Source organism: Mytilus galloprovincialis, chromosome 14, assembly GCF_965363235.1.
Source record: "Mytilus galloprovincialis chromosome 14, xbMytGall1.hap1.1, whole genome shotgun sequence".
NCBI lineage: Eukaryota > Metazoa > Mollusca > Bivalvia > Mytilida > Mytilidae > Mytilus > Mytilus galloprovincialis.
The window spans coordinates 36009589-36025080 of record NC_134851.1 but is presented as its reverse complement, the minus strand read 5'-3'; the positions used below and the strand labels follow the sequence as shown (position 1 = coordinate 36025080).

Genomic DNA, 15492 nt, shown 5'->3' with positions numbered 1-15492 from the left:
TTTGGAGGGGAACCCAAATTGCCCAGGTATGCAGTGGATAGACTATACGAGACTTAAGTGCACAAACTTTTTCCGTCTTTTTGAAAAAGCCAAAAACACTTTTCTCTCATCCCCACAAAAACAAATCCCATCAGCATTGACAGTAAAATAAAAAGGGTGTCAATCTGGACACACTGGGACGTTGCGCACGGTGATATTGCGGCACCCTGGCCAAGATTTACAGTAAATGGGAAAACTTAAAAAAAAGGACATTTGTATAAATGAATAAAACTAGTTTTACAGCTAGCTGCATATTTCATTTGTATGCAAGTTGCATTAAATCTCATTAAACTGAATAAACTAAAAGACACAATAGGTAAAAGTCAGTGACAATAAAAGGAAAAGAGCAGTCAACATAGTGTAACAATTCGACATAGTATATAAAAATATAAATAACTACGTAGGACAACAGGGTAATTTAATAGTCTAACAACCCCTACTAGGAAACATATTTAAAAAATCATAACACTATAACTAACTGGTGGAATGTATAAATACCGAGCCGCGTCAAAGAGTATTCCTCAAAATACACATAGAAAGAAACAGAGGTGAAGGTGAACCGCAAACATATAACTAAACTCAAAACATTAAAGAGTATGGAAAAGCCTTGGTCTGACAAGCGAAAAACGTCGATAAGACGCACATCAGTAAATAAAAGTTCAAACCATAACCAGGATGGAGTACCACAAACCCCACATAAAACTTATGTGGTGTAACGTATGATGCGTTAATAACATCACATTTGGTGGTGAATGAGTAGTGTAAACGGCCGCGAAGGTTACAAATATGATGTTAATTGTCTTCTAATTGTTGAAATTATAATTCTTAAAATTTTAAATCAAAAGTTACCCACATCTAAAAATAAAGTTACGGACAGTCTGCTTAGTTTCGATCAAAAAGTTACGGACATCTTATGCATTTTTTTAAGTTGACCTTGCGCTTTAGTGAACTCTATATTAACAAATTTCTGGTAATTGTTAGTTATTTCTTTAATCAATAATCCTATAAATATTTACATTCTGCATGAAAAACGTCGCAAAAGGTACATTTTGTATGAATTAAATATCAACAAGTTTAGAGTCCGCCATCTTGGGCTGTGGGTAACTTAAGTTACCCACAGCCGTTTAAGCACAGTGACAATGAGAAAACCCATATTGTGTAACAATTTACAAAAAAAACAGATAAGACAGATATGGACCGAAGACAACCAATTAACTATAGCCTGGCTTGGGGACAGGCACATAAAGAATGTGGCAGGGTTTTTAAAATACCAGGCATAGATTACCTTAGCCGTATTTGGCACAATTTTTGGGAATTTTTGGTCATAAATGCTCTTCAACTTTGTACTTGTTTGGCTTTATAAATATTTTGATCTGATCGTCACTGATGAGTCACACTTATGTAGTTGAAACATGCGTCTTGCGTATTAAATTATAATCCTGGTACCTTTGATAACTATTAATATGTTTGTAAACACTCAACCATCCCATAACCTGGGACAGCTGTGTAACTGCATAACATAAGAACAAACTAATAATCGGTTTTAATGGTTTTATACAAAAGATTGATACAAGGCACAAAATCAACTGTTACATTAAAACAAAAGACTCAAATCATTGAACAGTTACCATGGTTACTGAATGCTAGTTCAAACTTCTGTAAAATATTAAACTTATTGCTTGCTAAAAAGTTATGACAATAGACCTGCTTAAATTGATTACCAAGAAATTAAATGTGTTGCTGTATTTACTGTCTTCATTTTCAGGTAGAACTTTTTGTACAACATTGAACTGTGAACATGATTGTTACCCTACTCCATTGGGAGGAAGTTGTTACTGTAAACCAGGCTATGTTATTAACAAAAAAGACAATCGTACTTGTATAGGTATGGCAAAAATCTGATGAAGGTTTTATGTTAATGCTAACCATGGTTACTCTGTGCACAGTCTGTACTAAACTGTTTTATGGTTTGTCTGACCGAAACAGAAATTTGAACATTTCTACTATATATTCAATTATAAAATCTTAAAATTTTTGTCTCTGCGAAATGTTTTTTTGTCTGACATTTTGTCAGTCAGACAGAGTTAGGGAAACACTGCATGCACCCTCTTATTCCACCTTTTACTCAATTTGTTATATGGGAAATTTTTCCAGCTGATATTGCTTGCTAAAAATATATTGGTTTATATGTAGCTATTTGGTAGCTAAAATATATTGGTTTATATGTAGCTGTTGGTAACAAGGTCATTTTATTCACAATCAAAATTAAAAAAAAAAAAGTGGAACTCTAATTCAGAGAAGGTAAACATGGTCAAGTTGGTATATTTGAATTGTTTGCATCTACTTGTATGGGCTAAAAAAGTTCAATGTAGGTGCATGAATTACAATTTTTTACATATCATATACCTGTTTATTCTTAAATTAAAGGATATATGAAGCTTAATGCTATCTGTAAAAACTTGAACCATATTTTCCTTATAAATAAACTTAGGCCTCTGATTAGGACTTGATTCTAAAAAAAAAAAATCATCATTTAAAAAATGAAATTAAGATTTGCAAAATAAACCTTCTAAAAATAAAGGATACAGATTTAAAATTTAGGTAGAATAATTCTCTCTTTCTTGTTGTTTTCAGACTTTGATGAATGCGGAGGACATAAACATAAGTATTGTGATCACATTTGTTCCAATTTTAATGGATCTTATAGCTGTTCCTGTTACCCTGGTTACCAGCAGCATGATGGGATACACTGCAGATCTAGAGCAAAGGATGGTATGTTGTTTTTGATGGGCTATCTATTTTTAGAAACTCCTCTAATATATAGCTGAAATTAAGGAACAACAGTAATATATTTGCAACATTTAGTTGTGGATTTGACTGACAAATATCAGATTCATTGTCTATGCAAATTTGTTATGTGAAAAATAAATTTGATAACAACAAAAACAACAACAGTAAAATGGCTAATTGATGGTGGAACTCTTCAAAGTTTCGTTATTCCTATTCCAATTCAATACTTGTTAGATGTTAAAATCGTGGCAAATACTCCATATTAAATGTAGACTGTTGGCCAAATATTTAAAAGTGTCTGGTGAATTGACATGGGATGTCAATTAATTATATTGAGGTGTGTTGCAAGTCATATTGCATTAGAATGATTAATCACTATCCCCCTTTTTATCAGCAACTAAGGACTTTTTTTATAATCATGATAATGACAGTGTCTTTGAACCGCTGAATTATATTTTTACACATTTCTGATACATTTTAATAACTTCCTTTGATATTTTTTTCTTTATATTGTGGAAATGTGCTTGCAACAACTGAAAGATAGCAGGAGCATTTTGGGGGTGTACAAAAATATGTTTCAACCTAATACAATTGGAGTGTTATATTGTATTGCAGAAATCATGAATACAAAAATACTAACCTGTTGGATTTTTTTTGTTCTTTACTTCAGGAGCACCAAGGAAATTATATGTAGCTATTGGCAACAAGGTCATTAAAATGGACCAAACAGGAAGTGACCAGGAGGATGTTTTAAAAGTAGAAGTTGATGACCTAGATTTTGACATCAAACGAAACCTCATGTTCTGGATTGACGGGGAAGAGAAAAAGGTAAAATAATGCATAATAATGCAAAAGTTTTTGTAATGGTTTAAGCAATTGCATTGTCATTTTACTAACTATTTAAATAATGTTTTAAAATACCATAAGAACTTTGTTTAATCAGTCAGTTCTCATGGGAGTGTGTTTGTGTCATGAGCATGAGATCATTTTTTGACTCATTAAGGCATGCAGCATTTTAAAGTGTTAGTTGGAATATATCAAGTCCAGGATGGATGACATGTCTTCCTGGAGACTATTACCTTGATAGCTAGCAATTTAGAAATCTTACTATTAAACTTGTTTGAACTGGGAACTCTTTTAACCCATAATTTAGCATACATAAATTGATAATATTCTAAAATGGAGAATGGAAATAAGGAATATGTAAAAGAGAACAACCCAACCAAAAAGTAGATAACAGCTGAAGGCCACCAGTGGGTTTTCGACGCTGCAAGAAAATCCTGTTAATTATTGAGAAATACACATTCATTATTAACTGAACTGTAAAATATATATGCAAAATTAGGGTTTCATTAAAAATTTAAAGTTTCCAGTTGTGGTCATGTAATTGTGAAAAAAATAAAATTGAGAATGGAAACGGGGAATGTGCCAAAGAGACAACAACCCGACCATAGAAAAAAACAACAGCAGAAGGTCACTAACAGGTCTTCAATGTAGCGAGAAATTCCCGCACCCGGAGGCGTCCTTCAGCTGGCCCCTAAACAATTATATACTAGTTCAGTGATAATGAACGCCATACTAATTTCCAAATTGTACACAATGTGCATGGTGTCTTTATAGATATCCACATGTGTTCTTTTTATTCAAATTTCATGAAACTTAATATAGTTGTTTCTTATGATGGTCAAATGATCTGTATACTTTTTGGTGAAAATAAGATTTAAACTTTTTGAGTTACGGCACTTTGTAACTAAAACAGGGTTGTTTTTTTAGCTCACCTGTCCCAAAGGGACAGTGAGCTTATGCCATCACTTGGCGTCCGTCGTCGTCTGTCGCCTGTCGCCCGTCGTCGTCTGTCGTCGTCTGTCATCGTCTGTCGTCGTCGTAAACTATTTCAAGAATCTTCTCCTCTGAAACTACTGGGCCAAATACTTCCAAACTTTAATTGAATGTTCCTTAGGGTATCTCGTTTGTAAATTGTATCCGAAGTTATGATCTATCAACAAACATGGTCGCCATTGCTAAAAATAGAACATAGGGGTCAAATGCAGTTTTTGGCTTATAACTCAAAAACCAAAGCATTTAGAGCAAATCTGACGTGGGGTAATATTGTTTATCAGGTCAAGATCTATCTGCCCTGAAATTTTCAGATGAATCAGACAACCTGTTGTTGGGTTGCTGCCCCTGAATTGGTAATTTTAAGGAAATTTTGCTGTTTTTGGTTATTATCTTGAATATTATTATAGATAGAGATAAACTGTAAACAGGAATAATGTTCAGCAAAGTAAGATTTACAAATAAGTCAACATGACGGAAATGGTCAGTTGACCCCTTTAGGAGTTATTGCCCTTTATAGTCAATTTTTAACCATTTTTCGTAAATCTTAGTAATCTTTTACAAAAATCTTCTCCTCTTAAACTACTGGGCCAAATACTTCCAAACTTTAACTGAATGTTCCTTAGGGTATTTAGTTTGTAAATTGTATCCGAAGTTATGATCTATCTACAAACATGGTTGCCATTGCTAAAAATAGAACATAGGGGTCAAATGCAGTTTTTGGCTTATAACTCAAAAACCAAAGCATTTAGAGCAAATCTGACGTGGGTAATATTGTTTATCAGGTCAAGATCTATCTGCCCTGAAATTTTCAGATGAATCAGACAACCTGTTGTTGGGTTGCTGCCCCTGAATTGATAATTTTAAGGAAATTTTGCTGTTTTTGTTTATTATCTTGAATATAATTATAGATAGAAATAAACTGTAACAGCAATAATGTTCAGCAAAGTAAGATCTTCAATTAAGTCAATTTGACCAAAATTGTCAATTGACCCCTTAAGGAGTTATTGCCCTTTAAAGACTTTTTTCACAATTTGTTCATCATGTTGACTTACTTTAAAAAATCTTTTCCTTTGAAACTGCTGTATCAATTTCAGCCAAACTTAGGCTAAATGAGTTTCAGAGTATCTAGTATAAATTTTATATTTTATTTCCTTGTATGTCAAGAAACATAGCTCCTATGGCTAAAATAGAACATAGGAGAAAATGATTATTTTTTTTGGCTTTTGAAGAAAATAGGATGATCCAAAAAACATTTAAATAAATTGAAAAGCCAAAATAATCATTGATGAGAGATTTAACCAAAAGAATTAAGGTGAGCGATTCAGGCTCTTGAGAGCCTCTTGTTTCACATGTCGCACAATATCTCAAAAACAATTCTTGATTATGGCTTAAAACTTTAAATACTTCTTAGTTATATTAATCTTAATATCTGTATACTTTTTGGTGATGATTCAAAATTTCATTTTTGAGTTATTGAGTATTTTGTTAAAAAAAGGGGAGGGGTTTTTTACATGTTGTGCCGTTTCTCAAAAACAATTTATGATTATTGCTTAAAACTTTACACACTTCTTTGTTATATTAATCTAAAGATCTGTATACTTTTTGGTGATGATTCAAAATTTTTATTTTTGAGTTATTGAGTATTTTGTTAAACAGGGGAAGTTTTTTTAACATGTCACGCCGTTTCTCAAAAGTAATTTATTATTTTTGCTTAAAACTTTACACACTTCTTTGTTATATTAATTTAAAGATCTGTATACTTTTTGGTTTTGATTCAAAATTTTATTTTAGTGATATTTAGTTTTTTTGTAAAAAAAAATACAGGGTTGGAGGTTTCACATGTCCTGCCGTGTCTAAAAAACAATATATGGTTATTGCTTAAAACTTTCTCAGAAACTATTTATGATTATTGCATAAAACTTCTACACAAGACGTCGGGCGTATCATGCGCTCATGGCGCAGCTGTTTATTTCAGATGTTGCATTATTTTTGTTACCTTATTATATTATAAATTGAGAACAGTTATTCATTTAATACAGTTATTACTGATTTTTTTTTTACAGATATATGAAAAAAATATTCGAACATTAGTTAAAAGTGTTCTACCTATCAAAAGTTTATATAGACCAACATCATTTGCATATGATTGGATTGCTCAGAATATTTATTATGTGGATGAAAGGGCAAAGATCATTGGTGTATATTCCTACACAACAAAGAAACAGAGAGATGTTATCAGCGATAATCTCCAGATTCCACGAGGATTAGCTGTAGATCCAAATGCCGGGTTAGTAGGCTACAGTGGATTCATTAATATTCGTTGATTACCAATTTTCATGGATTTTGTGGGTTTAGGTTAATCATGAATTTAAATGATTAACAAATTGTAAATTTTCTTTATGCTTTGCATGCAGAGATTGGCAAAACCACGAAATCAAATATCCACGAAAATGCTATTTTTCGTCAATCTGTCAACGTATATTTGTTCCACTTAACAAAAGTTCCAATGGAAACTTTGTTATAAACAATGTCATAATACCTGTTCCTGTTGGAACAAATATTTTATACCATTTTTTTCCGTTAGGAACATTTACTGTAATATTTATTCAAGTGGAAATACTATTCCAGAATATTGTTTCCATTTGGAACTTATGTTATGAAGGAACTTCTATTCAGTGACAAATCCACGAAAATTGATACCCACGAAAAATAAATAAATCCACAGTATTGTTTCTGTTTAAATTATTTACACTATTTTAGACTTTATAGACTTGAAATTATTTGGTGCTTGACAGAAATGAATGAAAAATATAGAGATATTCATTTACAGCCGAATTATCTCAAACAACAAGTTCCATTATATATATACTACAAATTTGTAAAATCTTTATAAAAAGGTTGTTTCTTGAAGCAGAACAGCAATATTCTTCAAAAAAATATTGGGTAAATAAAGGCAACAGTAGTATACCGCTGTTTGAAAGTCATAAATCGATTGAGAGAAAACAAATCCAGGTTAAAACTAAACCTGAGGGAAACAACAAAACAACAGAAACACTAGTACTGAAGTTCAACAAAAAACCAAAACGACAAAAATCTATGTACAGCTCTGTAATGAGCCTGACACTGAGAACTGTCAATTGTTCAGTAGTACTTAGTGAAATTATGCTTCTATGATCTTTCTAAAATCTTAAATGTGGCAGATAATTATAAGGCCACACCAATTTGATTCCTTGTTCGACGGACCCGCCCGCACATATTTTTTTCAAAACAGAATTTTTTTATTTTTTTTATATTCCCGCTTCCCGCATCCGGAAATGTAATCATGTCCATTTCCCGCACCGTTGTTTTGTAAATATTATAAAAAGATATCAATCTAATTAAAATTAAATCCTTTAATTGCTCCTGTTCTGATATGTCGCGCATCAGAACAGGAGCAATTAAAGGATTTAATTTTAATTAGATTGAAAAGATATCAACATTTGTTTTTAAAAGCACAGACTATATAACCTGTATATAATGATTTTAAACATAAAAGCACCCCACCACACTTTGTAAATATCTGTGAGAATATTTGTTTCAGCATGAAACCTATTTATCTAAAGCGGGAGTGCTCCGAAATAAATTTATATCAGCGGGAATACCTGTCAATAACAAAAAATTGGTTACTTTCCCCCTTACTTATATTCCCTATAAAAAAATATTCGTTGTTAGAATAAAGTACAAAAAACTTCTGAAGGATTTGCCTTCAACTGCAATTATATTGTATGCTGGCGAAACAAAACTATCCATAGCCGCTGCATGTTTATGCACCTGTCCTGATTGATTGAGGGGCCTGTCTTTCAGCAGTTATTGTTTGTTGATGTTGTTCATTGGTATTTTCCCCGTTTGGATATACATGATATATACTGTTCCCAGTTATTATCAAGTTGGGAACAACCCTCCCTCAGCATGCTCAGACTAGGGGTCATTTTACTGATGTAGAAAAGAAAATAGAAATACCAAGGATTTGTATAGTTCATCATACAAAACCTTTGAAAACTTCAAATTTTGTACTAAAAAAGAGGAGAGTTCCATCATATTTTAAACAACTTTTTCTAAAAGAGGGGTCCAATTATTTTGAATAATATTAAACTGTTAAAGTAAATGTGTTAACATGGTTCAAGTCCAGGAAAATTACAAAATTCTTGGACATGTTTTGACCATTTAATACCAGATAGATATATAGTTCTTTGAGAAAATATGAGCCCTTTTGTACAAACAAATATATTATAACTTATATTGATCCCTCAAAAAACATGTAAAAGGGATATTTATAACATTAAGGGGTTGTCCCCAAACTGATTATGATTTGGATGGAGAATTGTCTCATTGTCAGTCACACATACATAGACCAGATTTAATTATTTCTTGGTGAACATGGAAAAAATACTTCAGAAATTAAAGAAATGTCAAAGTACAAGTGAGAAATCAAGCATTAATATTGTCAAAACCTACTATTTTATGTTTACAAAAAAAAATTATAATCGCTCGCCTTTACTTTTCAAGCTTCGCCTCAAAAATTTGCAAATTAAATATTTTTTTATTAAAATTTTCAAATCGCTCGCTCGCCCCAAATTTTGGAGTCCAAAAATCCGTAGAACAAGAAATTAAATTGGTGTGGCCTAAGCTTGAATGTTAAAGAAGGCAGGCCTGTTTTAATGGAGCTAAATCTGTGAATGAGTAGTTGTGTAAAACAGAAATGAAAAAAAATCTGTGTTACTCTTAATTTCAAGAGTTGTCTCCCTTACCAATGCAAGGTCTCCTCCCTAAAATATTGTGGATTCATTATTATTTGTTGGATACCAATTTTCGTGGGTTTTGTGGGTACAGTTGAACAAATTTAAATGTTGAACTAAATACAAATTTCTATTCGGTTGTATGCAGATTTTGGCAGAACAAGCAATCACTTATCCACGAAAAGGCAAATTTTCCACAGTACACATAAACTGGTACCCACAAAAATAAGTGAATCCGCAGTAAGTTATATATTAATGATTATGACAATTTCTGTCAGTCATCTTATTGAAACAAATTTATAGTTTCTTCTTATTTTTCCAGATACATGTTCTTTTCTGACTATGGGAGTAAACCTCATCATGATGCCAGAATTGAGAGAGCTTTTATGAATGGTAGTCATAGATACACATTCCCAATAAAGAAGGTGGTGGCTCCGTCTAGTATTACATTAGATTTAGTTACTAAACGGCTGTATTGGACAGATTACCGATTGGACCATATCGGCTGTGTGGATTATGATGGAAAGTTTAGGTAAAATATGACGTGTTTTCAAGAACAGTATTAACTTTTGTGCTGTGGTATATCTCCTTTATTACGTACACGGTTTAAAAAATCTGAGAATATCAAAGCTAAAGATTTAAAATTACAATAGTGTTGAAAGTGGCTTTAAATACCAATCAATTAATCAATCAATCAATCAATCAATCAATCAATGTAATGATATATATAAACTTCAAACAATGTTTAAATTGGCGCTGTCAGATAACTTCAGATCGTTGAAATTGAAAAATGTCTTTTTACCAAAAATAGCATATAATTTTTTGTCAAATACCTACAACGAAAAGGGGGAATGGCTTATCAATATGCATATATATCCCATCAAATGGAGAAATATGAACATTATTTATATTATCAGAGCAAATTCATGAAAAATACACTGAAAGATAAAAGAAATGACATGATAAACACATTATCTATCAACCGATCAAAATCCTGGATACTGGTGAAATAATGGATAAAGAATACATTTTATACTTCAGTTTCATGGTTCTATCTGGTGGTTCCAATATTCCAGCAGCCGTCAGTCTGACCCTTCTAGATGACAAATTATACTGGGCAGACAGGACTCAGATAGGGATCTCAAGAATTGACAAGCTTGGCAAAAATAAAGTGGCAGCAATATTCAGAGACAAAAAGGCCCAACCTAATGCAGTTGTAGCTTATCATACCTCATTACAACCCATTGGTATGTTTTATTAACGATGCTAAATTATTGATGAAGTCTCATCTGGTTATGTCATAGGGTGGCATTTATCGTTTAATTCCCTTTTATGTTCTACTTTTTATAAAAATAAATAGATATGGTATGATTGCTAAGTTACTGAACGTGCTAGGTCCTCATTGGTAGTCATTGTTAAACACCCCCTAGTTATAGTATGATTGCCAATGAGACAACTACACAATTATAGGCAACAGTACAGCCTTCAACAATGAGTAAAAACCCATACTGTATAGTAGGCTATATAAAAGGCCCAAACTCGAAAAATATGAAGCAATTCAATTGAGAAAAACTTAAAAATTATTTTACAACAAAATAATTTACGAAAGATAAATATGGCAGAAATGAATAAATAGCAACCACTGAACTTCAAGCTCCTGTAGTGTGGGTTAACATGTTTGTGAGCATTCAACCATCCTCTAATGGTTTAACAGCATAATATAAGAACAAACTATAAACATCAGGTGAAAAGGACTAACTTTGATCTTGGATTGATACAAAGAAACGTTTTGTATGCCAATATTTTTTTTAATTTTTAAAAGTAGATAATTAAAATTTCATATTTACTGCAAAATTGGTTGAGGTTAATGTGAGCGATAGCACACAGTTAATTCTGTTTATGAACGTGTTGGGTTCCTTTGACTGCCTTATACCAAAGTTTGATAGAATTTTTTATTTTCTATTTAGGACCTAATTCCTGTGAGGGTGCTAAATGTGAACATTTTTGCTTACTGACTCATTTGGGACATTCCTGTGCTTGTAATACTGGATATAGACTACAGGATAATGGCATCAATTGCACAAGTAAGTATTTAATTTAATCTAAAATTAAGATTATGTGGTATGATTCGCAATGAGACAACTCTCCACCAGAGACAAAATGATGTAGAAATTAACAACTATTATAGGTCACTGTATAGCTATCAACAATGAGCAAAAGCCATACCGCACAGCAAGTTATAAAGAAAATTTGAATTGACAAATGTTAAAACATTTCAAATGAGAAAACTAATAGCCTAATTCAGAAACAAAACACCAAACTGAAGATGAATATGACATTCATCAACAAACGATAACCATTGAATAACAGGCTCTCTACTTTTGACAGGCACATACAGAATGTGGCTATGTTAAAGATGTTTATTGGAGCTAAACCCTCCCATAACTTGATTCAGTGGTGTTACAGTACATAACATAAAAAAACTATCAATTTCAGTTGAACATAGCTTATAAATATTATCAGATCAATACAAAGAAGGTGCATGAGTGACAAGTTTAGGGACGACATCAAAAGATCAATGTAGGATAAAAAACTTAAATCAAATAGTTTGGGGGTGGGGGGTCAACATTGCTGCAAGTTTTGTTAATCTAAAATCGATTTTACATATATCCCTATTGGTCAATCAATTTTTCCTAAATTAAGTTAAGAGGGGGGGTGTGGGGGTCAGTGAAAAAACTATGTGAATTAAGTTTTTTATCCTTCATTGAACTTTTGATGTCGTCCCTTACTGACTTTAGATAGGTGCATGAACTTATGGAATTGTTGTACTGCAAATTTCAGTTGAAAATAGCTTACAAATATTATCAGATCAATACAAAGAAGTTGCATGAGTGACAAGTTTACTGACTTAAGATAGGTGCATGAACTTATGGCATTGTTGTACTGCAGCTGGTTTGTTTACACTGTTCCAACTTCATTAGTAGGTAATGTCCAAAGACTAATATTTTATAAGAAAAATGTAATTTTAATTTTATGGGTCTTAAAAAAGTGCCTATCTCATATCCCCAAATGATTTTATAATTCTGGAACAGTACTATGATTGAATATTCATTGTGTATTTGGAAGGGTTATTCCAGAAATAACTGTAAGGGGTGTGTGTATTTGGAAGGGTTATTCCAGAAATAACTGTAAGGGGTGTGTGTATTTGGAAGGGTTATTCCAGAAATAACTGTAAGGGGTGTGTGTATTTGGAAGGGTTATTCCAGAAATAATTGTAAGGGGTGTGTGTGTTTGGAAGGGTTATTCCAGAAATAATTGTAAGGGGTGTGTGTGTTTGGAAGGGTTATTCCAGAAATAATTGTAAGGGGTGTGTGTGTTTGGAAGGCACCTAGTATGGATAACATAGGGAAAGTCAAACAACAATGCACAAGGTCATTAAAGATTGTATATTTTGGCGTTAATATTGATTCACTTATAGGGTCTTTTCATCGGAACTAAACACATTTATTATTAATAATCCAGTTGTTGGCATGACACGGGTTATGTTCTTCTCATATATGTTATGATGGTATGATACTAAACCTCTCACGGGGAGGATTGTGCCTGATATTCATATGACGAAGACATAATTTGCAATCAGTTTAATTGAAGTCCGGAGCTGGCATGTCAGTTAATTGCTAGTAGTCTGATGTTATTTATGTATTATTGTCATTTTGTTTATTTTCTTTGGTTACATCTTCTGACATCAGACTCTGACTTCTCTTGAACTGAATTTTAATGTTCGTATTGTTATGCGTTTACTTTTCTGCATTGGCTAGAGGTATAGGGGGAGGGTTGAGATCTCACAAACATGTTTAACCCAGCCGCAGTTTTGCGCCTGTCCCAAGTCAGGAGCCTCTGGCCTTTGTTAGTCTTGTATTATTTAACTTTTAGTTTCTTGTGTACAATTTTGAGTTTAGAATGGTGTTCATTATCACTGAACCAGTATATATTTGTTTAGGGGCCAGCTGAAGGACGCCTCTGGGTGCGAGAATTTCTCGTTGCATTGAAGACCTGTTGGTGACCTTCTGCTGTTGTCTGCTCTATGGTCGGGTTGTTGTCTCTTTGGCACATTCCCCATTTCCATTCTCAATTTTATGGAATATCCATTTAAAATTGAATAGTAGGGAGTAAAGGGAAAAACTGTTTTTATACTCCCCCATACATTTAATTTTAGAATATTCTTTTTAAAATCCATAATTTTGAAATTTATTATATTTCTAATTTTCAGAGATAGACAAATTTCTACTATATGCTGCCAAGTATTCAGTTCGAGCTGTTCCTATTAATGAGTCTGAGGCTAGTGATGCTATGTACCAAATGTTTGCTAAGAACAGCGGGAGAAGGGGAGTTAACTATGTCGCCCTAGATTATTTAGCCGAGGACCAGACTGTGTACTTTTCAGATATCAGAAATTATGCGATTATGAAAGCAAAGGTGGATGGGTCTGAAGGTAATTTTCATTTGTAGTAGTGCTAATACATGTAATATGGATACTGTGTATTTGTTATTTTTAGTAGGATATTAACTTTTCATCTTTTTGGATAGTAAAGATAGGAATCCACGAGAGTTAATGCTATGCAAAGGAAAAATTTCTGTTTGCCTGTATTTAGTCCAAGATTCAGTTCAAATATCCACCAAAAAAAATATTTATTAATTTAGTTGGTATCCACTAATTCAAATAAGTGGAAGTAGGATCTTCTATTATGTAAATGCACCAACAAAGTGAGCAAATTGAAAAAATGAATCATGGCAATCCACTTGAAAAAACAGCTGAAAGAAGAAAATTTTTGGAAAATATACTGTTAATTCAGAAATTATTGGGATGTTTTTATTGTTGCGAAAATTCTGACAGGGTTATAATTGCAATAATTGAAACTCACATTTTGATTTTTTTTTATATGAATTAAACAGGATTTTTCTCAATGTCTCAAAAATTTAAATAGTCTAAAATGGCAAAATTGCAATAATAAATGAAAACAATAATTTCTGAATTTACAGTATGGATTTTTTACATGAAAACCAAAATTTGAAATTAGTCATTATGATTTTAATATCAAAAAGCTGCATATATCAAATATAAGAATGATATTTCTTATTATTTTAATATTCATACAGCCACACCATTTATATTATTTAAAACATCAAAATAGTTTCCAAATTTAAATTAATTTGTTGTTCTGTTTCAGATCCCACCCCATTAACGGTAAAAGAAGTTAGATCAGTGGAAGGATTGTGTGTGGACTGGGTTTCTAGGAACCTGTACTATACTGATTTCTTTCTTGGACTGGTTTCCGTTTTGAATCTAGACGAGCCAAAGGATAGAAGGATACTAATATCAGGTGTTGGTAAACCTAGGTCTGTTGTTGTTCATCCTTTAAAAGGGTAAGTGCATCTACTGTAGATTTATAAATTTTGTGGGGTACCAATTTAGAGTTGAGAAAAATATATTTTGCATATATATTTTGAATTGTGGTTTCAATGAATTCTACATAGTTTTACAAGCTTATATATTTTCATATTGTTTTAACACATTAATTCATTGTGTACCTTTACATTTTAAAGTAGAAAGTTGGTTTTTTAGTCCCTAATGGTTATTTTGTTCCATTTCAAGATTAAAAGGGTTTCAAGTTTATAAGACACAAAAGCAAGTTAGGTAGGACTATTTTTGTCAATTTTTTTCATAAAGCATTAGACCTTTTTTCTTGATTTGTCAATGTATGCATTATTTGTTTCCAATCCTAAAAACAATGGAAATTTCCTATTTAGTCTGAAATTGTTTTAGATATGATTCATTATGATAATGGTTAATAATAATGATCCTTTTTTATATTTATTCCCCATTTATGGGCATTATGTTTTCTGGTCTGTGCATCAGTTCGTCCGTTCGTTCATTCATCCGTTCTTCCTTCTGTCCCGCTTTAGGTTAATGTTTTGGTTAAAGTATTTGGTCAAGGTAGTTTTTGATGAAGTTGAAGTTCAATCAACTTGAAACTTAATACACGTGTTA

At 32.2% G+C, this 15492-nt stretch overlaps 1 protein-coding gene across 1 annotated transcript in view; it reads left to right on the top strand.

Moving 5' to 3' along the window:
* Positions 1-2720: 2720 nt before the first annotated feature.
* Positions 2721-15492, top strand: part of LOC143058840 (low-density lipoprotein receptor-related protein 2-like) — a 112196-nt gene continuing 99424 nt past the window's right edge. The window contains exons 1-8 of the mRNA XM_076232317.1: positions 2721-2811; positions 3500-3657; positions 6732-6955; positions 9766-9975; positions 10485-10690; positions 11411-11527; positions 13714-13935; positions 14672-14867. Of these exons, the coding sequence (XP_076088432.1) occupies positions 3547-3657; positions 6732-6955; positions 9766-9975; positions 10485-10690; positions 11411-11527; positions 13714-13935; positions 14672-14867 (1286 nt within the window). The 5' untranslated portion in view covers positions 2721-2811; positions 3500-3546. The remainder of the gene's footprint in view (positions 2812-3499; positions 3658-6731; positions 6956-9765; positions 9976-10484; positions 10691-11410; positions 11528-13713; positions 13936-14671; positions 14868-15492) is intronic.